Source organism: Aedes aegypti, chromosome 2, assembly GCF_002204515.2.
Source record: "Aedes aegypti strain LVP_AGWG chromosome 2, AaegL5.0 Primary Assembly, whole genome shotgun sequence".
NCBI lineage: Eukaryota > Metazoa > Arthropoda > Insecta > Diptera > Culicidae > Aedes > Aedes aegypti.
This window is the reverse complement of record NC_035108.1, coordinates 8,117,975-8,144,443: the sequence shown is the minus strand read 5'-3', so window position 1 is coordinate 8,144,443 and position 26,469 is coordinate 8,117,975. Positions and strand designations below refer to the sequence as shown.

The 26,469-nt window shown below is 36.3% G+C and overlaps 1 protein-coding gene across 10 annotated transcripts in view; it reads right to left on the bottom strand.

Moving 5' to 3' along the window:
• Positions 1-224: 224 nt before the first annotated feature.
• LOC5579876 (lipoma HMGIC fusion partner-like 3 protein) overlaps positions 225-26,469 on the bottom strand; it is an 89,499-nt gene continuing 63,254 nt past the window's right edge. For 6 of the 10 annotated variants that reach the window (XM_021839870.1, XM_021839867.1, XM_021839869.1 and 3 more), the window contains exons 5-7: positions 1,307-1,447; positions 1,138-1,239; positions 225-1,023 (exon numbers count right to left, since the gene is read on the bottom strand). In XM_021839870.1, coding sequence (XP_021695562.1) covers positions 821-1,023; positions 1,138-1,239; positions 1,307-1,447 — 446 coding nt within the window. In that variant the 3' untranslated portion in view covers positions 225-820. The remainder of the gene's footprint in view (positions 1,024-1,137; positions 1,240-1,306; positions 1,448-26,469) is intronic. The other 4 variants (XM_021839874.1, XM_021839872.1, XM_021839873.1 and 1 more) reach the window with 1 other exon arrangement.

The window sequence follows — 26,469 nt, the reverse complement described above, 5'->3', positions numbered from 1 at the left end:
GTGATGCGATCCATGATATTTTCACGCCTAACCGGATTCGCGATGTTATTCGATAAACGTATTGTAGGTACGCCGAACAAGTGTTCATCGCGCGCACTCGCAAGAGCAAGCGTTACAACCAAAGGACCAAACACTACTCAATTGGATAATTTCTTCACAGGATCCGGCTTAACTTGATAATTTGTCAGACATTATAGGATAGGTCATCGGTTAGGAAAACAGCATTAAAATTAAAATTTCGTATATTTCACGCTAAAATACCTAAACTAAAATAAAATGCTAGATAACAATTCATAGGAGTAGAAATACTATGCAGTTCGTTTCGCACACCATCTCAAACGAGTATTTTTAATGTTTTCTGTGCGTTTGAAAAATTATTAACCTCTGGATGAAAATAAAATCCAGAAGGAGAATGTAAATATTTCGAATTACAAATAAATTAAAATGCAATAATTTGTTACCATCTGCGAACACTGCCTCCTCCTAGGGTGTATGAAAATTGTTGATCAAAATTGCATGCAAGTTGTTGCTTGCAATTCATGCTAACGCTTCTCAGTCAAATGGAAAGAGTGTTACGAATGGAAACGTTATATCTTTGCTGAACGTTACATCGTTTCATCTTTGTTGAATGCTAACGTCAGTTGCGTTACAGATGTTACATTCCACCCCTTACTTTCGAGTTGTAAAATTCTCTTTCGATTTGAATTTTCCAATGCACGAGGAAAAGTTCCGCAACCATTCTACGAACCTACCGAGTTTTTTCTATACAGCATACGCCTGGATTCGTCACCAGAGCAACGGCGAGTCGTTCGTCCGCCTACTACAGCTGAAACTGATGCAGCGAGCTGTGATAGTCCGGGCGGGGTCCTCCGTAACGGCTGGCTGTCCGACTCGATAGCGTATCGTTACCGGTCATCATGTGGTGATGGGGTGGTGCTACCAACAGGACCGGTTGCAAGTTCAACGACTTGCGCGAACCGGCAATACTAACGGCATCTGTAACGTAGGCGTTGTTGATTTCACCTTAAAAACATTCGAGAAACCAGAAATAGATAAAGCACACCAATCGGCTGGCGGAACAGGGTTGGGCCCGGTTTTCCCTCACCAATCGCCTGCTGAGAAGTATACACACGTTACCTTTGTACATGCTGCTCTGATACTGGGGCTCCGGTTGCAACCGAACGTGGCGTGTCGCCAGGATAAACGAGAGAGTGGCCAAGATGAATCCATCGATGCAAGCTGAAACGACAAAGTATGGATGAGTGGCAGCACGTTTTTCCACCGGATAATCGTTTTATGATGTTACCTATGATGGCCAATGGATAAGCCCACCGTAACCCGCACAGACCAACTTCGAACCGGTTTGACTCCGGGCCGCAAACCTTGCGGAACTCGTCCGAGTTCCAACCGAAGGGGAATGATACGCAAGCAATCACCATGCAGAGGGCTGTAATAGAAAGAATAGAAATGTATGGACTAATGTTCATTTATGAAAATTCTAGTCTAATCTTAATATAATATGAACAAAATTTATTTATAGAGATTTTCTGGCTAGCAACCTGAATAAATGGCTACCAAAACGAACAAAAACAAAATTTTCGATCCCGATTTCGATCGTCATCTCCTGATGAAGATCCTAATCGGGATCGAATTGTTGCAAATAACCAGATTAACTTATCTATTTGATAACCACCAAAAGCTAAAGGGATACCTTTGAAAACTCCTCTGAGAAGACTTTTGGAGACTCCTTCTACAGTCGAAGCGCGTTATAACGACATCGCAAGGGACCGTCGCAATAGAGCTTTTCTCTATTGCGACGGTCCCTTGCGATGTCGTTATAGAGAATAGATATAACATTGAAATATTTTTCATGGGACCGAAAAATGTCGCTTATAAAAGTTGTCGTTATAACGAGCTTCGACTGTATCCTTTTTGAGCTCTTTCAGAACGTCCGTAACCATCCCATCAGAAGCAGCTTAGATTGTCGAAATATTTTTTGTACAGACATAGTCCCAGGAATTTTTCACGCATTCAACTATGGTAAATTCTCCATAACTAAGCAGGGATTTCCCAAGAAATTTCTGCAGAGATTTTTCCAAGCAATTTTAAGATACTACTCTTGTAATTTCTTCAGAAATCCTTTCTATAATTCCGAGAAAAAAATATAAAATACCTCCAACAATGGAATATTCCGGTTGATTATTTTTCTAGTATTCATTCTCAGATTCTTAAATGAATTACTTAAGGTGTTACTTTAAAACAATTTCTTCAGTAAATCGTCTGAGATTCTACTAAATATTTTTCCATAAATGTTATTTGAAATATCTCCTGAGATCTAGTAAGAATTCATTCAAAAGTACATTTAAAATTCTAACGATCATTCAGTTTTTTGACAATCCTCTCGTAAAGAAATCAAGATTTTTTTCAAAATTTTCTCGGTAGCCAATACGATTAATCATAGGAAAAACAATCAAGCATTCACTCCTTCAAGCATTATTCTTGTGATTTCTTTAGGAAAGACTCTAATAATTTGTATAAGAATATATTTGGGTGATGAGATTCTTCAAGGATTGCATCCAGTGCATACTTTAGATGTTACCATTAAGATAAATCCATAAATACCTTCAAGAACACATCCAAGAAATCTTCTAGCAAAACTCCTAGACAAGGGGGAGTTCCTGGAATGAAGTTAGAAAAAATCCTCCACACACTCCTGGAGGAATTTTCAAAGAGTTGTTGATTTAACTTATTTAGAAATTCTTCGATGAATTCTTTAACTTATGCTTCAAGGAATTTGAAGACGAGATCCGGAGAAAATTACTGTTAATGTTTTGAATTAGTCCCCAAAAAAATTTCTCGACAAGTCCCTGGAAAATGTCGTTGGAGGAGTTCCTTATTAGATTCATGGAATAATGTATTGTGAATCATTAAAGATATCTTTAGAACAAATGAGTTATATAAGAATTTAACTGGATAAATTTCTAATGAAACACTGACAGTATCCTTTGAACAATAAAGACTATCTGACGCAATTTAACATTTGATCCGTTGAGGAATTCCTCTATGTGTCAGCCATGTGTCATCGCTAAGACGAACACTTAGTGAAATCCTTGTGAGAAATTTATGAGCTATCCTTGAAGTAGTCAATGGATGAATCTTTCTTAAACATCCTATTAAATCATAAAGTAAAGCCATCCCAGACAACCAGAATGTACGTATAACCAAATCACCTTTTGCGTTATGCGATGCTTATATGTGCAAAGTTTCACGTATAAGAGCCGCGAAAAGGCCTTATACGTACAAAAGTGGAGGCCATATACGTGCATATTTGATATGATGAAACACAACATGCAATGCGAGTGTGTAGATTTTCTTGCGATTTAGTCTGTCCTCTTATGCGACTTAATTTATCATAACAAAATCTATTTGACAGGGCGCGAACGGATGTGTTGAAAATTTATCTGTCACGTTTTTATCGTCTCTGCAAATTACTAGATTCGGCTGGTGAAACCAGTGAAATGGCTGGTGCAGTTTGTGAAAAAATGTCTATAGCGAAAATGAAACGGTTATTCTGCACGCGTTCTGCTGAGCAGTGTTTCGTTAAAGCCCAAGCAGAAGGTGAAGATGTATCGTGGCCGAACCTCAAATTTTCGGGTGCACGGATCTGGAGAGCGGGACAGCGGTTCGGGCTGAGGACTTGATCGAATGCTAGATCGCTGGCGGTGACCAATCGATAAGGTTTTCTGCTTCAGCGGCTGTCTGGATCTCTAGATTCGTTTCTGGGGGGTTTGGGGTTTGGCTTCGTTTCCTCTTCACTAGAAAAATCTTTTATTTTGCATCGTCGCTCCAACGGTTTTTTTTTCTCGTTTTAGTTTGCACGCGTTCTGAGTGCAATCGAGTTTAGTTTCTCGCGTCGCCAGAGTGATATTTTCGTTTTGTGAAACGAGCATGCTGATTAAAGTAGTTCCAGCCCCTCAATCAAGGATGGATGATGATCAATTTGGTGAGCTCGTTTCATGCTTTAATTTCAAATGTAAAATATGTTATGGAACATATATTTATTATGACAAAGGTAGGAATGTTACTTAAATGAATTGACCTAACAAAATATGAAGAGTTCGTCACTGTAAGTGTCGACCTAGGCTCTTGTACATTAACATTAAAAAACACCATACCTTTCCTTTTACCTGATTTTTATCATTTTGAAAAATAACCTTTGAATGGTTCGACGGTAAAAGAGTCGACTTATCGTATGTTCACGTTTTCTTAAGAGTACTTTTAGGTGATTTTTTGAACTGAAGTTGCATAAATCGCATCACTTACCAAGGTGAATCCTGATCATGCAGCTATCATCCCTCCCCACTAACAAAACTCCTTCCCATGACAACCATGGAGATGCAGAGGTGATCTCGGTCTCTAGTAACAATGGATGTCACACTAACATTCCCTCCCTTCCCCGATGACCGTAAGGACGTGGCCAGCGCCGTTATTGACTTTTCAATGTCTAGAGTTCTCGAAAGTGTACATTGAAGATGGGAAGCTACTCCCAAGCTACATCTTTTGGTTCCTTGTGCAACTTCGATTATTTTGGTCAATCACGGAGTAGCAACTACGAATTGTACGGTCATCAATGCTTATGCTTATGCTTATGCTTATAACAAAATCTATTTGACAGCTGCTACGGATTGATCCGATTTACTTTGTAAAAGTATACGAGACGAAATGGAATGTACATATGAACCCATAAAATAGCGTTTTATGCGAGCAAACTCATCGATCTAACGATTTCATCCACCATGTAGTGCGGGAATGATGCAATTTGTACAAATAAGCGACTTTATTCGTAGACTGCTATGCAACTTCTGGTTGTCTGGGATGTATTTTAAAAGGTGATTTTCAGCTTTCGTGTATAAAATCTGTTTCACTTAGATTTTGGCCACACAAAATGAGTTATTTCTCCAAGAGGAAAAAACGCCTATATATATTTTAGCGCATCATTTTGTAGTATAATTATTAAGCTCCAAGGTAAAAATATAAGGAAAAATATTTCTTTGCTTTTCAGTTCAGTTTCCGAACTATATTCCGAATTCCACCCATATTTTTTGCAAAGTACCATTGTCTTCCTTATATGTAATTGTTTGAAGAAAATGTATAAACTAGATAGTGTTTCTATTATTTCGACTTATTTCTTAGATATGCGCTTGGTTATTGCTCATTTTTTTTTGATCTATTGAATAGATTGACAATTTGGTGGACTGATGAATTACTCCGAATCTCGTTTCCCCGAACGCCATAACCACGAACGCTATTTCCCCAAATTTGCAATTATCTTGATGACATTTCCCCATGATTTTAGAATTCGGAGTAATGTCATTTGGGGTTATGGGTCGTTCGGGGATTTGGAATTCGGGGTAATGGCTTTCGGTTAAGTGGCATTCGGGGTAATGGGGTAGAATCGACTGATAGTTAATTAAAATCGGCATTATTGTGCTAATACCATAGACAAACCGCAAGCTTGAAATATTAAGTATCTTTTCGTTTTATTTAATTAGTGTAGCTTGTTTTTTTTTGTAGTATTTTTTCTGTTGCTCCTCGACTATGGATGTTGAAGGAAATGACTCTGTTTTAAAAGGTGATCCACCTCCTGGTACATCTTCCTCATTTGAAAAGTCATTTCGTATTAAAATTTATCCAGCTTCTTTTTCTGGCCCGTATGTAGTATTTTTTCGGAAAAAAGAGAAACCGATTAACGTTTTACTAATTTCTGCCAAAGTTTATGAAAAATTTTCATCAGTCAAGGAAATCAAAAATATTTTTCTTGATAAATTGAGAATTGTTTTTGGTTCTCGTGATGAAGCGAATTCCCTTCTTGAATCTCAGCTTTTTTCTGGGTCATATCGTGTATATGCACCATGTGATTTCTGTGAAATCAGTGGTGTAATATACGATGAATCTTTAGAATGTGATGATATTAAAAATCATGGCAATGGTATTTTTAAAAATAAATCTATACCGCCAGTAAAAATTTTAGATTGCCAACGCTTATCCAAGCTTCTCTTGAATGACAAAGGTGGGCAATATATTCATTCAAATTGTATTAAAATTACTTTTGCTGGATCAGTTCTTCCAGATTTTGTTCAGGTAGATGGAGTAATTTTTCATGTAAGACTTTATTTCCCAAAATTAATGCACTGCGAGAGATGCCTTCTTTTTGGACATACTATTAAATTTTGCTCTAATAAACCCAAATGTTCTAAATGTGGATTATCACATTTAGCTTCTGATTGTAATAAAAAACCAGACATTTGTGTTTATTGTAATCAAAAACATAATTCATTGAAAGATTGCTCTGTTTACATAAATAACCAACTCAAAATTAATCAGAAATTAAAAAGTAGAAATCAATTATCGTATTCAGAAATTTTAAAAAATTCCGAAGATATTTCTGCTCCCAATATATATGAATCTTTAAGTGATGATGAGCAAGATGATTCTCCTGATTCGGTCAATTTTGTTTACAAACCCCCTTCTAAAAGAAAGCGCATTCAAAAATCTGCTACAAATGCTCAAAATAATTTCAGTCCTGATACTAAATCATTTGATAAACATTTTCCACGTTTAAATTTATCTGCATCGCGAACAGTACCTGGATTTCAATGTGTTGATTCGGATCCATCAAACAGTAATTTTAATGCAAACGTAGAAGCAAATGATGATACCAGTGCCAATGATAAAACTTCAATTTTAGGAATTTTGGAAGAATTAGTTGAATTTTTGGGATTTAATGATTTTTGGAAAAAGATTATCAAAATGATTTTACCATTTATAGCTTCTTTACTTGATAAGTTGAATTCATTTGGTCCTTTCATTGCTTCATTGTTTTCGTCGTAATGGCTTCGAATGTGAAGAGTAACTTGAAAATTTTGCTATGGAATTGCCGTAGCATTATTCCTAAAATAGATAGATTGAAAGCTTTAATTAGTTATAACAATATAGACATTTTTTGTTTGAATGAGACGTGGTTAACTAGTTCCAAATTTTTGCGTATTCCCAAATTTAATATCATAAGAAAAGATAGGGATACTCCATATGGGGGAGTTTTGATTGGCATTTAAAATGATTTGGAGTTTAAATATTTGGATTTTGCATTTGATGTACAATTTGAATATGTTATTATTTCTGTGAAACATAACGAATGTACATTTTGTATTATTTGTTTATATGCTCCCCCTAATTCAACTTTTTCAATTTCTGAACTTAAAATGGTTTTAGATAATGTTCCTGCTCCTTTTTTTATTTTAGGCGATTTCAACGCTCATAATTATTCTTGGGGTAGTGATAGAACTGATGGTCGGGGTTCTTTATTAATGGATTTAATTGATGAATTTAATTTAAATATCCTCAATGATGGTTCTTTTACAAGAATTGCTGTTCCACCCTTGCAAAATTCATGTATTGATTTGTCTTTATGTTCGAGTATTTTATCTTTTATATCATCTTGGAAGATAATCAATGACCCAAATGGAAGTGATCATCTTCCTATTTTAATTCAAGTTAATAGTTCTACTAATAATGAAAATTTGGAAAACCAAAATTTACATGATTTTACAAAATATGTGGACTGGACAAAATTTTCCGATTTAATTTCAATGTCGTTAGTTAATTTAGAAAACTATAGTTCGGTAGTTGAAAATTATGATCCATTCATCAAAATTTGAATTGAATGTTTACTCAAGTCTCAGAAGAGGAAAATAATTTCACATACTCAACGGGAAAGGCGTCCCACTTTTTGGTGGGATAATGATTGTTCTAATGCTTTGAAGAATAAATCTAAGGCTTTTAAAACATTTCGTCGATTTTGCACAAGAGAAAACTATTTGATATATTGCAGGGAAGAAGCTTTATTTACACGTATTACTAAATTTAAAAAGAGGAATTATTGGAAGAATTTTATTAGTAATCTAGATAAAGAAACTTCCTTATCTACTTTGTGGACTGTTGCAAGAAATTTGAGAAATCGAGATAGTTCTTCGCCTGTCGTATTGGAATATTCCGATAACTGGATTGATCAGTTTGCATCTAAAATTTGTCCTGATTTTGTACCTCGTCCTATTACTTTCAAAAATAATAACAATATTAATTATTTTCCAGAGTTAAGTTCTCCATTTACATTAGAAGAATTAAATTTGGCTTTATTTATTACTAATAATACAGCTCCAGGTATTGATAATATTAAATTTAATGTTCTTAAAAATTTACCTTTTGAAGGAAAAAATCATTTGCTATCCTTATACAATTCTTTCCTTAATCAAAATATTTGTCCATTGGAATGGCGTTCAATTAAAGTAGTAAGTATTCTAAAACCTGGAAAAGATCCTGCTTTGTTTGATAGTCGTAGACCAATAAGTTTATTATCTTGTCTTCGTAAATTAATGGAAAGAATGATTTTGAATCGTCTTGAATTGTGGGCTGAAAAAAATAATATTTTTTCTTCATCACAATTTGGTTTCAGAAAAGGTCGAGGTAATCGAGATTGCACAGCTCTTTTAGCTTCTCAAATACAACTTTCTTTCAACAAAAAACAAGATGTTATTTCTACATTTTTAGATGTTTCTGGCGCATATGATTCAATACTTATTGATTTGCTTGTTCAAAAAATGAATAATTATAAAGTTCCTTCGATTTTATCCAATTTCATTTACAATTTATTTTCATTTAAAATTATGCATTTTTATCATAATGGTTCATCAAAAATGTCCCGTTATAGTTATTTTGGCCTTCCTCAAGGATCTTGTTTGAGTCCATTTTTATATAACTTGTTTACAAGTGATATTTCAGACATAATACCTAATAATTGTTATTTAATTCAGTTTGCTGATGATAAGGTTATTTCTGTAAGTGGGAAAAATAGAGAAATTATTCGCCATTTTATGCAAATTTGTTTAGATAATATTGGATTATGGGCTTTCAATAATGGTTTTACTTTTTCAGTTCCGAAAACTAAATTTATTATATTTTCACGTAAATATTCCACAATAAGTGTAAGTTTATATCTAAATGGGTTTGAAATTGAACAGGTATGTGAGTATAAATATCTTGGCATTTGGTATGATTCCAAATTGAATTGGAATTCACATATTACATATATTCAAAAAATTTGTTCAAAAAGAATTAATTTTCTTCGTACCATTACAGGTACTTGGTGGGGAGCTCATCCTTCTGATATGATTACTCTTTACAAAACTACAATACGTTCTGTTTTGGAATATGGATGTTTTACTTTTGGTTCAGCTACTCAAACTTATTTTTCAAAACTTGAAAAAATCCAAATTCGTTGTTTAAGAATTTGTTTAAAATTAATGAATTCCACTCATACTAAATCTGCTGAATTTTTAGCTGGCGTAGTTCCACTTAAATTTCGTCATGATGAATTAAATTGTAAATTCCTAATTCAATGCTTTAGTAATAATCATCCAATAATTGGAATTTTGAAAGATATACGTGAAATAAACCCCACATGTAAAACGTTGAGCTCATTTAATTATCCAATTACAGAAAATTTTGTTCCATTTGTTTCCAATATTTTTTATGATTGTAACATAAATATCCACTCTTTCCATCCTTTGATTGATTTATCTTTACACATGGAATTGAAACAAATTCCAAATCATGTGCATCATCATTTTTCAAATTTATTATTAGAGCGTAAATTTAATGGATTTGATAGAAAGCAAATATTTTATACAGATGGATCGCTCATTAATAATAATGCTGGTTTTGGTGTCTATCATGTAGACGTTACACATTTTTTCAAATTGCAATCTCCTTGTTCCATTTTTATTGCCGAATTGATTGCTTTGTATTTTACATATAACTTAATTAAAGAGTGCTCTCCAAATGTTTTCATTATATGTACTGATAGTATGAGTTGTATAAATGCTATTAAATCCATTAATTTTCATTATAAGACACACCATTTGTTATTATTGTTGAGAAGTTTGTTGTATAATTTACATAATCAAGGATTCGTGATTAAATTTGTCTGGGTTCCAGCTCATTGTCAAATATTTGGTAACGAGCAAGCCGATTGTTTAGCTAAGATGGGTGCAACTCGTGGTATTATTTTCAATCGTGATATTTTTTATTCAGAATATTTTTCAAAATTGAAAAGAGTGACAATGAACTTCTGGCAAACTGATTGGAATTCTAGTGATAAAGGTCGTTGGTGTCATTCCATTTGCCCAAATGTCAATAAAAATCCCTGGTTTAAGTATTTATCTGTTGGTAGAAATTTCATTTGCCTTTTTTCTAGGCTTATATCTAATCATTATATTTGCAATAGCCATTTATATCGCAATAATATTGTAGATTCTAATTTATGTGACTGTGGCGAGTCTTATCAAGATATTGATCACATTATTTTTCATTGTAAGAATTATGTTTTACCTAGAAGGAAATTCTTGATCATTGTCAAACATTGGGCCACTCTGTACCTTCATCCATTCGTGATATTATTGGCAGTAAATCTCTTTCTATGATGAAAATTATTTTTGAGTATTTAAATGAAATTTGTTATGTTGTATGATACCGCCTTTTTCAATTATCTTTTCAGAGTTCAAGAAATCTATCTCATCGTTTGTCCGTTGGCCACCACAGCTTATTGATGTTCTCCCTTCAAGATCTTGGCTCTGTTATGGATTATTTCCGGTTGAGCCTTTACTTTATAAGTAGTCTAGTCTTATTTTATAACGTTTTTGAAAAGATGAAGAGGTTTTGCGCCCTTTTGAGAAGTATTTTTAAAGAAAATCACTCAAAGGGGTTTTTCCCTCTTCCAAATTTTTTGTTAAAATAAATAAATAAATAAATAATAAATAAATACCATAGACAAACCGTACCATGCCATTTTATGACATCAGATCTGAATGGCAGCTAGTTGAGTCGCATTAGAACCTCATAGGATTTTTGTTCGATTGAAGAAATGGAAAAAACTTTGTAAATTTGTCCATTTTCTTGTTGCAATGATAACAAAACAGTGATGTTTTTCCTACATAACCGCAGATAGCTTGCAAGTGAATAGCTTATTTGAACTTAACCGGTGCATGCACTTTACGTTCTGCAAGGTAAAAGTATTGGTAAGTAATTTGAAAGTTTCAGAATTTTCGCGACCATTTCTCCGGATTATGTAAGGTTTTCGTTTTCCACGAAATTGTGCAAAATGATCTCACGTGTTTCGCATTCCATTTTCGATAACTTTTGCAAAAAATTGGGGTGGGTAATGTCTTTTACATTACCGCGGGGTTGACGTAGAACTACGATGATTAATAATTTGATTTGTCATGTGTATGAATTTGTAAGTGTACTAGTTTTGTGTTGTTATTGATCGGATGAAGTTTTCAGAAGTTAACTCTTTTTGGACTCATTTTGGTAGTCCTGAAAAGAACCATTTGTCGTTCTGTGGTTCCGAGAACCAGTGTTTGGTGTTCCAGGAATAATGCCAGATGATTGAATTTGTTTGTTTGGTCGTTGCTTCCTTGTGTTGCTTGGTTGGGTGATCGGTTTCTGGCTCCAGCTGTAGTTCGCCAAACTCCTCCAGTAGATTAGATTTTTGATAGCTCGGGTGCTTCGATCGTTAGAATCGATAGAATCGGTCCAGTGCTTTGGTTTATAACAATATCCATTGCATGAGCATTTAGGCTCTGTACATTGATACTCATCAATATGCAGGCTTGGCCGCTATGATCCAGTATTTCACGCAGTTCGTCTCAAAGCGTCACTAATCGATGATTGCCTAAGCGCTGCAGCTCATTCCTCAAGTCGACCCTCTTGGGAGAACTGCTGCCTTTGGCATGATGGAACTTAAAAATATTGGAAGAGTTTGTCAAAAATAGTCCTTGCAGTGAAGTAACCCGCGACAAACAAACATATACCAATTGCTGATCCTGGCTTTTGTCATAGTCGTACACGACCTCGGGGAAAGTTCCACCTTGCGACTTATGAACAGTAAAAGCACAGGTACTAACCATCGGGAACTGAATGCGTTTGCAGTTGATTATGCTGCACAGTTTGAAAGTAAAATAAAAATTCTCTATACAGGAGTGAAATTGGAATTTCAAAACCAAGAGCCTTACGTTGGCATGAAATATTTTGAACGCTTATAACTGTTTGCTGGTTTAACGAAATTCGCAATTGAAAGACAAGACATCAAAGGGTCATGTCGTCTACTTACTGAATCCCACATACCTGTCCAAATAGTTTAATTACTGTTTTAAAACAGAACGTTGATTTCAAGCAAATTTATAAATAGGGGTGCTAGAGAAAATTCGACGTCATTTGCTTTCCATTCTCCGCTTGGATCGCATCTCAGTAGGCGACAGATCGGCTTGCTCTGACCGGGCGTGCTTCTCAGGCACAGACATCGATAGCGAAGGACCTCCCCGTTTGTCTTGCTTCGCTCAAATCAAACTGTCAAGCGAGCGAGAGAATATGCCGTCCGAAGCTAAAGCCATCACCTCACCGCTGCCGCCACCTAGAAGAAAAAGAAGAAGAAGAGCAAGCAGTCCACAGGAAAACTGTGGAACACGGTCGGGCAAGTCATTCTCGCTTTGTGCTTCACCGCTTGTTTGCGTTCACCCAGCCATCGTCATCGCCGCCATCATCAGATTTCGACTTAAGCCCGGTGATCCACTACCTGTTACTGTTGTGCGCCATCCACGCCACGAAACTTTCGGTTCGTCGTATGAGCAAATATGCTCAAATTTATACATTTGAGTTGAGGATTCCCCGTTTGACCATGGCAATCAACTGATAACATCCCGCAGTGTTATTTATCTGTAAGAGCATCAAAGCTAACAAAGCCATCGGCCCTTTTCAGGGCCATCAAATTAGTGGAAAAGAGTTAAAAGAGAAATATTTCCGACTTTATATATGACTTCTAATATTCCTAAATCAATTTCACAGCTACCTAATTTATGACTCAACCATTTGAGATTGTACTCGCGGACGCTGCTGCAGTGCCGTCGGGGTGAGTGCTCAACATTCCACAACGATTGTAAAATAGAGTGCCATTTCCAACAGCGTCTTTGATGTTCCATATTTTATGGGAACACTTTGATTAGCAAAATTATCACATGTAACAAAATTGCGTTATATTAAGAATGCTTTTGAGAAGACATTCTCATTGAACAATTGTAATAATTTTGGCACCCATGGGTCAGAAATTTACCGTCATAATAAAGAAAACGATTGATTATCAATAGCTCGTATTGAATATTTAGTTAATATCAACCCTTCCAGCAATTCATGTTCGACCAATTTCTCACGCAGTAGCATTCTCCGCAATTTTCAAGTAATTCCAAGCCCATTATTGGCACATACCCATTTCCCAGATTGGTCGATCAGAAAGCGAAGAGCACAAAAGGGAGGAGCATCATCTGCTATTCTGAGGTTATAAAACATGCTTCCTTCGTCGGATCCAGTTTAATTCCAATTCCGCTTTCGAGCTGGTAAGAGCTCCTCCGAACTTGCTCAGCGAGAAGTACCTCGATGCTAGAAATCTGCTGAGCTTCAAGCTGCCAATCCAGCATCTGGTTTGTGAAATCGCTCAAGATTTCTAGGTTTACCGATCCGCGCTTCTAGATTTCGACTCGTGGTCACAGCATCTAAGCTCAATCGGCCCTTTTCAGGGCCAACATACGTTCATAAAAGGGTTTATTGGATGATATTTACTGATTTATCTATAATGATCTAAATATCGCGGTATACTACAATTTGGTTCACATAATTTACCCCACATAATTACATGAATTTGAAAATTTACCGCTGCAGCGCCGTCGGACGTTAATAACATCATACTACTCAGCATTGTATGGTATTTTTAACAGAATCGTTGATTTATTATATAATGGGGGAACACTTCCTAAATTCTCGAGTATAGATATTGGAAAATGTATTAAAATTGCGACAGATTTTAAATACTGTTCAACAAACTGTTTCCTGACCCATTGTAATGAGCAACTATTGATCTGAAATTTTTCTACATGTTAGTCTATTGCAAATGTCATAGTATATAAATCAGAACACATTGAACATTGATCAGAAATATTAAAAAAATGGCACGAAACCAAAACATGCGTGATTTGAATTAATTGTAAGCTATTAAAATAATGTTGATATTTTTACTGTCCATACGAACGCGCATGTGAATTTTCCAAAGTATGTAAATCCCTAACCAAGACATCAACTTCAAGATTGGTCAATCAGAAGAAGGCGAAGAATACGAAAGGGAGGAGCATCTTCTGCAATTCAAATTATGTAAAACATACTATCTTCGACAGATTCGGTTCATTTAAGGGACGAATGACCTTCGGATTAAAATCCCTCTGTAACAACAACTGGATTCGGTTCATTTCATTTACACTTTCGAGCTAGTAAGAACTTCTCGTGATAAACACAGTAAAGCTAGTAATATTTCTTAATGTGCTTACCACATACTTGCTATAATCTCTTAATTCATCTCGTAGCATCATGCAATATCTGATTTATCACGAATAATCGACAATACGGCAATTTGAGGATGGTCCGAGAACGCTGCTGCAGTGCCGTCGGGATGCAATAACAGCATAATGCTCATCTTATACGTCCCTTGCCAAGACATCAATTTCCTATAGCCTATTTCTCAGATTAACGCAATAGACAACATGTAGAAAAATCAATTCAGATCAATAGTTGCTCATTACAATTGATCAAGAAACAGTTTATTGAATAGTATTTAAAATTTGTCGCAATTTTAATACATTTTCCAATTTCCGTACTCGAGATTTTTGGAAGCGGGGGCCATGACTGGTCCTGGCTGGAAATATTCGTGGAGAGAACCTCGACCCTTTACTGCAGGAATTTCATTAACAACTCTTTGGTAAAGCAGGAATTTTCCGAAGAAAAGTCTGCTAAAAGTGAACTTTTTCAAAACAACTCTTATTGATTGGAATATTTATCAACAACTCTTTGTTAAGTAAAATCATCCTAAATAACTCTTTGCTCCATCGCCAAACCAAACCATTTCATTGAATTCATCAAGTACAAGAATATGAATGGTAAGGAGAGGCAGATGGTGTATATTTCGCTGGCGTTACTTTCCAACAGGTCGCCGGTTGGCGCTGACTACTAATCCGTCCACTGAATGATTTTCAGTTGTTGCTTTCGCTTCGTTGCTCTCTGGTTCCGTTCGTTACTCGGCTTTCACGCGCTCTTCTTTGCTGCTCCGCTGCTTGATCCGTTCGTTATGCCGTTCGATTTGTGAATGAGCTGGGAGCAGACCAACCAGTGGTTTTATTTGCTCGAGCTTCTTTCACCGATGGCGAGTGGTGGGGTTCTCGCTTAGTTGTTTCGTCACTCCGTTCGCTACTCGCACGCGATTGGTTATTGCTTTCGCGCTAATTTCGTTGATGATTCTTCGCTGAGAAAAAAAAACTGCAACTCTTTTGATTTTTCATGCAAAATAACCAACTTTGATAAACCATATCTCAGTTATTTAAGAACCGATTTGAATGAAATTTTCACAGAATATCAGAAATAACTTAAATTTTAACATATATTTTTGAGTGATTTTTCCAATCCCACGTTGAAAAGCAGTAACGGTTTGACTAAAGTGAATTTTTTGACGATTTTTTATAATTGACATAACTAAACAGCAAAGTTGTAGATTTTGACGAGATGAATAAGTTTGCTGAAGACAGTTTTTGTGTAAGGCTATCAGAATTTAGGATAAAAAGTTTTGAATTTTTCGTCGAAAATTACAGTTTAGTCAAACCGTTATTACTTAAAAACTTATAATTGGAAAAATTATTCAAAAATATATGTTAAAACTCAAGTTACATCTGATATTCTGTGAATGTTTCATTCGACAATATTTCCATAAATAACAGAGATCTAACTTACCAAAGTTGGTCATTTTGTATGGAAAATCGAAAAAGTTGCAAATGTATGTGAATAAGTTGGGGCCTTCCTTAGCCGAGTGGTTTGGTTAGAGTCCGCGGCTACAAAGCAAAGCCATGCTGAAGATGTCTGGATTCGATTCCCGGTCGGTCCAGGATCTTTTCGTAATGGAAATTTTCTTGAATTCCCTGGGCATAGAGTATAATTGTACCTGCCACACGATATACGATTGCAAAAATGGAAACTTTGGCAAAGAAAGCTCTCAGTTAATAACTGTGGAAGTATCATAAGAACACTAAGCTGAGAAGCAGGCTCTGTCCCAGTGAGGACGTTAATGCCAAGAAGAAAAAGAAGAAGAAAAAGATGTGAATAAGTTCTCAGTTTATTCGACAAACCAGCTAAATATTTCATGGGTGCACAACAGCAACAGGGTAGCGGATCACAGGGATTTAGTTGAAATCTGGAAACGTAGCTCAATAGTGAGCCAGTTCGGAGGAGCTCTTACCAGCTCGAAAGCGGAAATGGAATGAAACTGAATCCAACGAAGGCAGCATGTTTTATAACCTTGGAATAGCAGATGATGCTCCTCCCTTTTGTGCTCTTTCTGATCGACCAGTATGGGAAATGGGTATGTGCCAATAATGTGTTGGGCTTGGAATTACTTGAAATTTGTGGAGAATACTAATACGTGAGAAATTGGTCGAACATGAATTTTTGGAATGATTGGCATTCCCTAAATATTCAACACGAGCTATTGATAATCAATAGTTTTCTTTATTATGATGGTAAATTTCTGATTCATGGGTGCCAAAATTATTACAATTGTTCAATGAGAATGTCTTTTCAAAAGCATTCTAAACATGTCGCAATTTTGTTACATGGGATAATTTTCCTAATCAAAGTGTTCCCATATGGAACATGAAAGGCGTTGTTGGAAAAGCCACTCTATTTTATAATCGTTGAGCACTCACCCCGACGGCACAGCAGCAGCGTCCGCGAGTACAATCTCAAATGGTTGAGTCATAAATTATTCATGACAAATGAAATTTTGTATGAAGCCGTGTGAAATTGATTTAGGAATATTAGAAGTTATAAATAAAGTCGGAAATATTTCTCTTTTAACTCTTTTCCACAAATTTGATGGCTCTGAAAAGAACCGATGGCTTTGTTAGCTTCGATGTTGTTACGGATAAATAACACTGCTCGGACCAGCAAAACTCAGGGGGCTTCTGGTATTTGCTCCTAACGGGATTGCGTCTTGACCACCAATAATGGTTTCATCACGAGTCGAAATTTTGAAGCGCGGGTCAACAGCTCCTCGGCCGATGAAATTTGCGGCGGCGATGACGATGGCTGGGTGAACGCAAACAAGCGGTGAACCATAAAGCGAGAATGACTCGCCCGACCGTGTTCACAGTTCGACCGCAAATTCACCTGTGGACTGCTTCCTCTTCTTCTTCTAGGCGACGGCAGCGGTGATGGCTTTAGCTTCGGACGGCATCTTCTCTCGCTCGCTCGACAGTTTGATTTGAGTGAAGCAAGACAAACGGGGGCGTCCTTCGCTATCGATGTCTGTGCCTGAGAAGCACGCCCGGTCAGAGCAAGCCGATCTGTCGCCTGCTGAGATGCAAGCCAATCGGAGAGTGAAAAGCAAATGACGTCAAATTTTCTCTAGCCACCCCTATTTATAGATTTGCTTGAAATCAACGTTCTATTTTAAAACAGTTATTAAACTATTTGGACAGGTATGTGGGATTCAGTAAGTAAACGACATGAAGCTTTGATGTCTTATCTTTCGATTGAGGTGCTAATCAAGAAATTGCGTTAAGCCAGCGAAAAGTTATAAACGTTTAAAATATTTCATGCCAGCGTAACGCTCTCGGTTTTGAAATTCCAATTTCACTCCTGTATAGAGAAGAAAGACGTACTTCTACGTCAAAATGTACCGTTAATCACCAGTCACCGTGCGTCCTTCATTCACCGTGCACATATACAAATTCCCGCAGAATGTTCATACAATTTCCACAAATTATTCTATTGTCAGCAAAATGAGATAAAACTGATGAAATGAAGTGGTTCTTGTCACAAAACATTTTGAAAAACCTAGTTTATGTAGTCAAAATCATGTAAATTCTGTTTAATAAAGGGATTTTTCAATACTCTTAGTAGAATCGCTAAAAATTTGCATTTATCATTTTAACGTTAGAGTATCAAATTTTTCATAATTTCAACAAGATTTCGCGGTAGATACTTCTAGTAAGATGTATTTCAGTATATGAGCCATGAGATTTTATGCAAATAAGATATTTTTATTGTGTTTCAGTTCCTATTACCGTGCATTAGTATAAAAGTCTTTAAACTATTTGGTAATACTGGATTTTATGTTATGTCGTGTTTTAACTTCTTTATATTTAGTTTTCGAGCGAATATGAAGTGGTTTGGACAATACAGTCAAACCTCATATAAAGATTTTGATGTAAAAATATTGATTTAGCCATTTTTTCAACTTTCTATGGCCTTTATTGTAAAATAAGATTGTTTCTGCATAATAAATTCCATAACAATTTCAAGTGGCTGTAAAATCGCTACTGGAATAAAGAACTTTCATCTTTCAAAGTTGAATATGTATAGGGGAAAAGCACTAATTTTCTGTGCCAGTTTTCGGATTTTCTTACAGAGTAGGCCAAAATCGTATGAATGAGTCGAAAATGTGTGCTATTCGGAATATCAGCAACGCATGTCAATTTTGATATAAAATGATTAATTGGACATGCTCTAGTTCTGTTTCCTCACAAACAACTGAGCTTATATTTTTTTCCATCGAACTAAAAATGTGTTAAATTTGGTAATCACAAAATTTCAAATTTTTCTCAGCCCCTGCTGGAAAGTAAGATACTAAGTGGAAGTGTTCAAATAGCAGAATATATATAGAGACGTTGTTCAAAAGTATATGATATTAAATTTAAGAACTCAATGTTGAACAGACTGCTATTAGTTCGACCTATCTCACTTTCCGACAGGCACTGAGAAAAATTTATAATTTTGTTGAACAAAATTGAACATATTTGTATTACTGTGGAGAAAATTCCAAATAACAATGCAGCTGTAATTGTTAATAGCTGGCATAATGAGAGCAGTATATTGATTGATTGATTTGACTTTATTAACGAGATTTTTAGCCCTGGGCTAGTTCATCTCGGGACCAACGGCTTTACTTCCCTTCCGAAGGAAGTCGTCACTATAACTTTTTACGTCATAAGTGACTATGTCGGGGATGGGATTCGATCCCAGGTCCTCGGCGTGAGAGGCGAGTGTTCTAACCACTACACCAGGTCCGTCCCCCGAGAGCAGTATAATTACAAACTTGTTTAAAAATCTTGAATCCTTCCCCGATACTGCTATCTCTGAGATAGAATTTGAAAAACGTCATGATTTCATTCATTTCCTTCATATGAGTTTTGTACCTTGCTAAGTACCATATAGGGAAATAAGAGTGGACACTCAATTTTTTTTTATGAATTTAACTTTGCTCTTCGGCTTCATTTTTTATAATTCTAATTAAGAACTTATAAAATGAACTGACATTTTTGCATACATTTTGGATAACCTTATTGCAACTTTAATGAGTTTAACTAAAAGTGTCTGTATGGTAAATAAAATTCTTAACACACGGTTTCACAAATTAAATTAGTATCAAAAACTATCTACTGATTCACAAATTTATAATAAAGACGTCACCTTTATATATGCAACTAACATACGCGTTGCGGTGGGAACAATCCAAACAAGCGTTCAGTAAACCATAAAACCCACTAACGCACTGGAAAAACGAAATGCGATGCGCTCGTTTCACTTGCATGGCCTACTACCTATGTGGTGAGACGCAGAGGAAGTGACTCGTTGACCATCAGCGCACTCATAGAGTAAGCTTTGTTTGCTCTGTTGCCTCCATTTGAAAACATTCGAAACTATGGCAGACTAGATGGCAGATGGCTTTTGTTTATGAGCCATCAGTTACCTCAAGTGACCTTCGGTTGTTACACCACTTTTACTGATTTTTTCACACGATGGGTTCCCGAGCTGAATGTGATTTCAAAATCTTTTCAAAATGATACAGTAATTTCTCCATCACTCGAGAACCATAGTAAAAGTTAGTTTTCATGGCTCCCGAGAATCGCAGTTGCTCTGGTTTTGTGTTCTGTAACTCGATACCTGCCTAACTCGATATCCCCTTCAATATCGAGTTATAAGTAGAGGTTGACTGTATCAATTTTTTTTTATAACATGCTGATACAATTTTTGATATTCGAAAACTAAAGCTTGATAAAGCAGATAAATAAACCGAATTTAGTACTATATCATTTAATTCCACTAGAATTTGTATCCTTTGACAGATACGCGTATTTCGACATCAACTGTAAGGCCTGGATACCTTGATATTTCCTGGAAAAAAAAATATTTTCTAATTTAAACATCTCAATGATTACTAATTTTGACTTCAATTTTTGTATAGTCGTACTATAACAAACAACTAAAATATTATATACTAGTGGTCCCGGCAAACTTCGTCTTGCCATCAAGTAGGCTGTTGTAAAACGTCATGCAATCCCCCATACAAAATACCGCATTAGTCTTCTCCCGTTTTCCCGATTATTCCAGAAATTTTACCGAACTTTTTTCTCGCACGATCACGTCGCATCTCTTGTCGAATGCAACAGTGAAACACTTACATCAATCCGTTGATCCGTTCTCAAGTATTTCGTGACATACAAACACCACTTCATTTTTATTTATATAGATTTTCAATATTTTTGATCAAACTATCGAATAACTAAATAAGTTTTCGGTTTGATATAGTGCAGTCAAATTTTTTTTACTATACTTTTAATTTCAATACAAAATTTAATCTTATACTTTGTAATGATACTCGATCAGAATATTATCATATTGAGTTGACATATATGATACATCAAAATTGTCTTCAACTAGTTCTCATTCCCAGCTCGGGTTACCTACTATGCTGGCTGAATCTCTGAAATTGCAGCCTGCTATGTTGGCTGACTTTCAAATTGCATCACAGTTCAAGCAAGCACAAAAAATGATCTATCATAAATCAAGCTGCTTATTTACCAAGCCATCAACGCGGGGGGTCTCTAATTGAAAATAGTTGTAACTGGGATGGCCGCATTATGCTTGAAAAATTGGTTTTAGTCACAGCTTCCCCCGATCACCATCAACCACAGAATAGCTGTAAGCCCTATGCAATGATTACTTTTACACTACCCAACTGATGAAGGGATGGAGCAATTCACAGCTCGCCCAATTCGGTGGTTAACCACAAGGTAAGGAAACAATAATTAAATGGTGTTTTGATTTGGGCTTCCACTAGATTCAATTATGCTCGGCCTAATGGGCGCACACGCTCAATTGTGCAACTAAACGGATCGAGGAGGCAGTTTCGGAATTCGTTTCATTACAGGTGAGTTGTTTGTTTTCCGCACCGCGCACCGATCGTCGCTTCTTCAAAGTTATCTCCGTGGGAAGCTGAGATTTGGTAATTATCGGCTGAAAATTGTGGCTATTTTGGTCAAACAGTTGAGGATAGTCGTTGTTCAGAAATAGATATTTATGTAGGACAATTTGAAACCTGAATCTAAACTCAAAAGAGATCCAAACTTTTTTGTTTATCCTGGTGGTCAACTGGATGGAGCATGTGGGGGAGAAATCATCATTCATAGGCGTATAAAACATCTACTTTTTTAAATTTTTGAAACTTTGGGTGTTTCTGTTCAGCTTGGTAAATAAACTTTCATAGCTGCCTACTTATTTATTTAATTTTTTGCCTCCGGGCAGCAACTTTATTTGCTCCAAAATTGACTCGCAATAAGTTAAAATGTTTTGTCAATGGTGGCAATAATGCCAAACATCGCTCATGGAATAATTCGCAAAGTAATAGGATATAGGATGATAGTGTTGTCTTGCACAGAACAGCTTGATATAAGAAATTAATGTAATATTTTAAATGCAACTAAAAAGAAAATTAAAAAATTTGGTTTCTATTATGCTACACCATAGATAAGGAGTTGTTGCGAATAGAAAAGCCTAAGTCCTACTGACTTTCGGTATTTCACGGTTGACCACCTGCCAAATCAATTAAGAGATCTACATGGATCTATCAAATCCGTATGATATTCAAAATCGCAATTAAATTTACCAATCTGCCTTTCTGTACCTTAATTTCCTGAAGACCCCAACCAGCTGTTACGTATAGCTTTATACCCACGGAAATTAGTCGTTGAAATGAAAGCAAAATAAACCTTTTAGATCGTTGTTTCAGCTACAGTGAACTTTCCATAAGTCGATATCGATATACATATATAACTTTGATTCTCATAACCATTTTGATGGTCTCTTGAACCGCAAATGTTTATGGTCTATGGCTGATATCACCTTAACTCGATGGTCCCTTCAATGTCGAGTTCCGGAGAGTTGCCTGTATGTAGAAAAAGCTTTTGTCCCCCTCCGGCTCGACCATTTCACCAAACTGAGAACCGGTTTTGACTGCAGTCTCGGGGCTCACGACGATTACTGTGTCGCTTTTGTCTGCCACATGACACATGCCTTGAGGAGCAGCGTGCACGCGGTCCAGGCAAGCAGATGGTGAAAATCGAAGAAAGTGTTTAGCAAGATCGGACTGTCGCTACTCTCCTTTACATACCTGCCACTGACTGGCGGCATAGTTACTGCTCTGCTCATATATGGCGGTAAAAGAGAGATGTCGTCGTCGTTCACCTTCAAATGCTTACACCAGGAGTTGCACTTGATCAGTCATCGTACCCGCCGCTGAGAGCTATTCGTGCAAAAGAGGAAGGAAGTTGGGGACATCGCTTTTGAGTTTTGCTATTCGTTAATGATTGCCTCCTAGGTTTCATGTGGGTCAATATCATTTGACTTGGAGTTTTGCAGCCAAGTTTCCACATGTCCAACAGGTTTCCGAAACCATCTAGTTGAATGGTTGGGAAAATTTAAATTATCTATACAGCCATTCCATGAAAAACCGATCTAGTGGGCCACCGAATTCTGTGAAAATTTGCTATTTTGTTCCTTATCCAAAATGAGGACACACTTTTTTTTTTTTGGATTTTTTGGTGACCATTTCCAAAATAGGATGACCAGATAAATCGCAATTTTGCTTAATTTTTATTTTTTAAGGTGAATATGAATCGAAGTCAAACTTAAAATTTTCAAGAGCACAAATCTGAAGAATCGAACTCCCGTTAGAGCTGAAAACTTAATCGATTGGTCACCAGCTAGTGACCCATCGATTAAGTTTTCAGCTTATACGGATGCTCAGTTCTCCAGATTTGTGCTCTTGAAAATTTGAGGTTTGGCTTCGATTCATCTTCACCTTAAAAAATCATAACTTTTGAACCGTTCGACCGATTTTTAATCTTTTGGGACGAAATGAAAGCTAAAAATTTTGACTTTTCAGAAAAAACATAAAATTTTACAAAAATTGTTTTTTCACACGAAAAAAAATCATTGATTTCCGTTTTTTCGTGTTTTGAAGGCCTCGGGACCAAAGGGGTTATTGCTGTTCTCACTTTTGCTTGAAAATTTAGATTTTAGAAAATTTAGATTTATTTTCATGTATTTTTTTTTCAAAGTTTGATATGTTTTTCTAAAAAGTTGAAATTTTAAGCTTTCATTCCATAAAAAAAGATTGGCAATCGGTTGAGCTGTTCAAAAGTTATGATATTTAAAAAAAATAGAAAATCTAATGCTCTGAGACCTACAGTGTGTGCCGATGAAAAATGACTGATTTTTTATTTTCGAAAAAATATATCCTTAAAACTAAAAAAACATACATCGCTGAAAATTTGACAGCAAACGTAAAACTTTCTAAACTTTCAAGAAAAAATGAGAACAGCAATAGTCCCTTTGGTCCCGAGGCCTTCAAAACACGAAAAAACGGAAACTAATGATTTTTTTTTTTCATGTGAAAAAACAATTTTTGTGAAATTTTATATATTTCCCAAAAAATCAAAATTTTTAGCTTTCATTTCGTCCAACAAGATTGAAAATCGGTCGAACGGTTCAAAAGTTATAATTTTTAAAAAAATAAAAAAATTAAGCAAAATCGCGATTTTTCTGGTCACCTTATTTCGGGAATGGTCACTCTTATCAAAAAATCCAAAAACACGTGTATCCTCATTTCGGATAAGGAACAAAATAGCAAATTTTCACGGAATTCGGTGACTTACTAGATCGGTTTTTCATGGAATGGCTGTATAAAGAATCTGCGAGCTGATAAGTGGAATACCTATAACTAAATGAGAACCGAATTTAGTACTATACCATTTATTTCCACTAGAGTTTGTACCCTTTGACAGATTTGACGTAATTCGACCTCAACTGTGAGGCCGTCTTCAGTGTCGTGTACTAGAAGTCGGGTCTAGAACATGACACTGAGGACGACCTTACAGTTGAGCTCGAAATACGCCTATCTGTTAGGTTGGTTAGATTAAAACGAAACATTCAAATATTCATTCAACCCATAATTGCATTTGCAATTCAGCTACATTCCCCTAGTACGTCTGAAAATAAATCCACAAGCATTGGCGTTCGCTCTTAGGAGGCTTTCTAGTACAGTACCTCTAGTAATCGCAACTTCGCAACTACATAGTATCCACCAATAGACCAGTGAATGACCTTTACTTACTTTCAGAAAGCCCATAGCGAGCAGCGATCGAGAAACGAGTTTTCCTTTCCCAAAGCCGCCATTCGAGTGTACTCTACTAACGACCATTGGTGGAAAATGAAGTTTTCACCTAGTTTTGCAAGCGCTTCTCGGATAGCGACAGCGCAACCAGAGTGATTTGTAGCAGGAAACCTGTTTTTTGATAAGGCATAAGGAATGGATGCATCCTCTCAAAGTGAGTGAAAGTGAAATACATTCCGGCTGGAAAGTGAAAATGGTACACGCTTGTACATACGGTGAGTAGATTACACTGTAGTTGATGAGTTGTAACTTGGATTTAGATGAACGTATGGAACATGATGATTAGAGATGTATTGTAATTGTAAGAGGAAATGTATTTATACTAATCCAAGAAAGCATCATCAACACAAGGTGAGGAAAAGTATGCAATGTTTGTTACAAGAAATAAAGGTAAGACAAAATCGCATAATGGCATAAGTAGAATCCCTTTTTTTTTATTTGTGTAGAGTCCACACAAAAAAAATTCAAATTTTAAAAATGTTTGAAAATCTAATCTCCCATATGCTTCTTACCATCCTTACCATAAAAATAGTGTTCTGTGAAATTTTCAGCTTTCTAGCTGGTGATTTAAAGAAGCCCAAAGACAATGTAGGTTTATATGGAAATTATTATGGAGAAATTTTGAAAAATGTTCTAAACACGCTAGTACTGTTATGTAGCATAGCATAGCATAGCATAGCATAGACTGACTATACATTACAATGGTTGCTACTCCGTGATTGATCGGAACTTGTAAGAATTGCACTAGGATCCAAATGAATAAGGGATGGGAGTTTCCGCTTACTCTTGAAGCGCTATTTTAGCAGATCTAATATTATTGATCAATAACGGCGCCGGCCAAGTCCTCACAGTCAGTTGGGATGGGGAAGGAATGTTAGGGTGTAATGATTGTTGCTTCTAGAGACCGAGAATACCTCTGCATCTCCACAATCACTACGGGAAGGCAGTTCGAGTGCAACCCCGGTCGTGTTAAGTCGCATCGGCGCAATCGGTGCTCGCGGTTATTAATTAAAAAGGTGTCATATTACGCTCCCGGCCTACCGGCAAAAACGATTACTAGGCAAACGGACAAAGTGAACAACCTTAGTGAATAGCATATGCGAGTGCAAATTAAATTAAAATCAGCTGGCGATAACCGAGCCAGATGAACAACCTTAGTTTCCCCCGTTTGGGGGAAACCTCTGGCGGAGGTTCCAGAGAAAAAATTATGGTGATTGAAAGACAAGAGGAATGCAAAAATCTTCATGGCGTGTCTCCAGTGCTAGTGGAGAAGACCATCCAAAGTTATTGTGGAACAGTCATTGCTGCAAAGAAGACCAAGGATGGAAAAATCTTCGTAACAGTGCGGAACGAGAGCCAAGCCAAAAACTTGGCTAAAATAAGCAAACTAGCTGATGGAATAACGGTCAAGGTATACGAGCACAAATCACTGAACTCGTGCAAAGTCGTCGTCTTTTGCCGTGATGGGAAAAATGATACAGACGCCGCTATTTTAACAATCGTAAAAGAACAAGGAATAACGGAAGTAAAACAAATTATGAAGGGCCCGGAGGACAACAAAACCCCCACCGGCATATTCATATTGACCGTGAAGGGAATCTGTCCTCCCAAGAAAATAAAACTAGGATATCTGTTACTGGAGACCCGGCCATGGTACCCGAACCCGCTAAGGTGCTTCAAGTGCCTCAAGTTCGGACACACTAGCAAGGACTGCAATAGTGGAAAAAAATGTAGCAAGTGTGGTGAAGCATTCCACG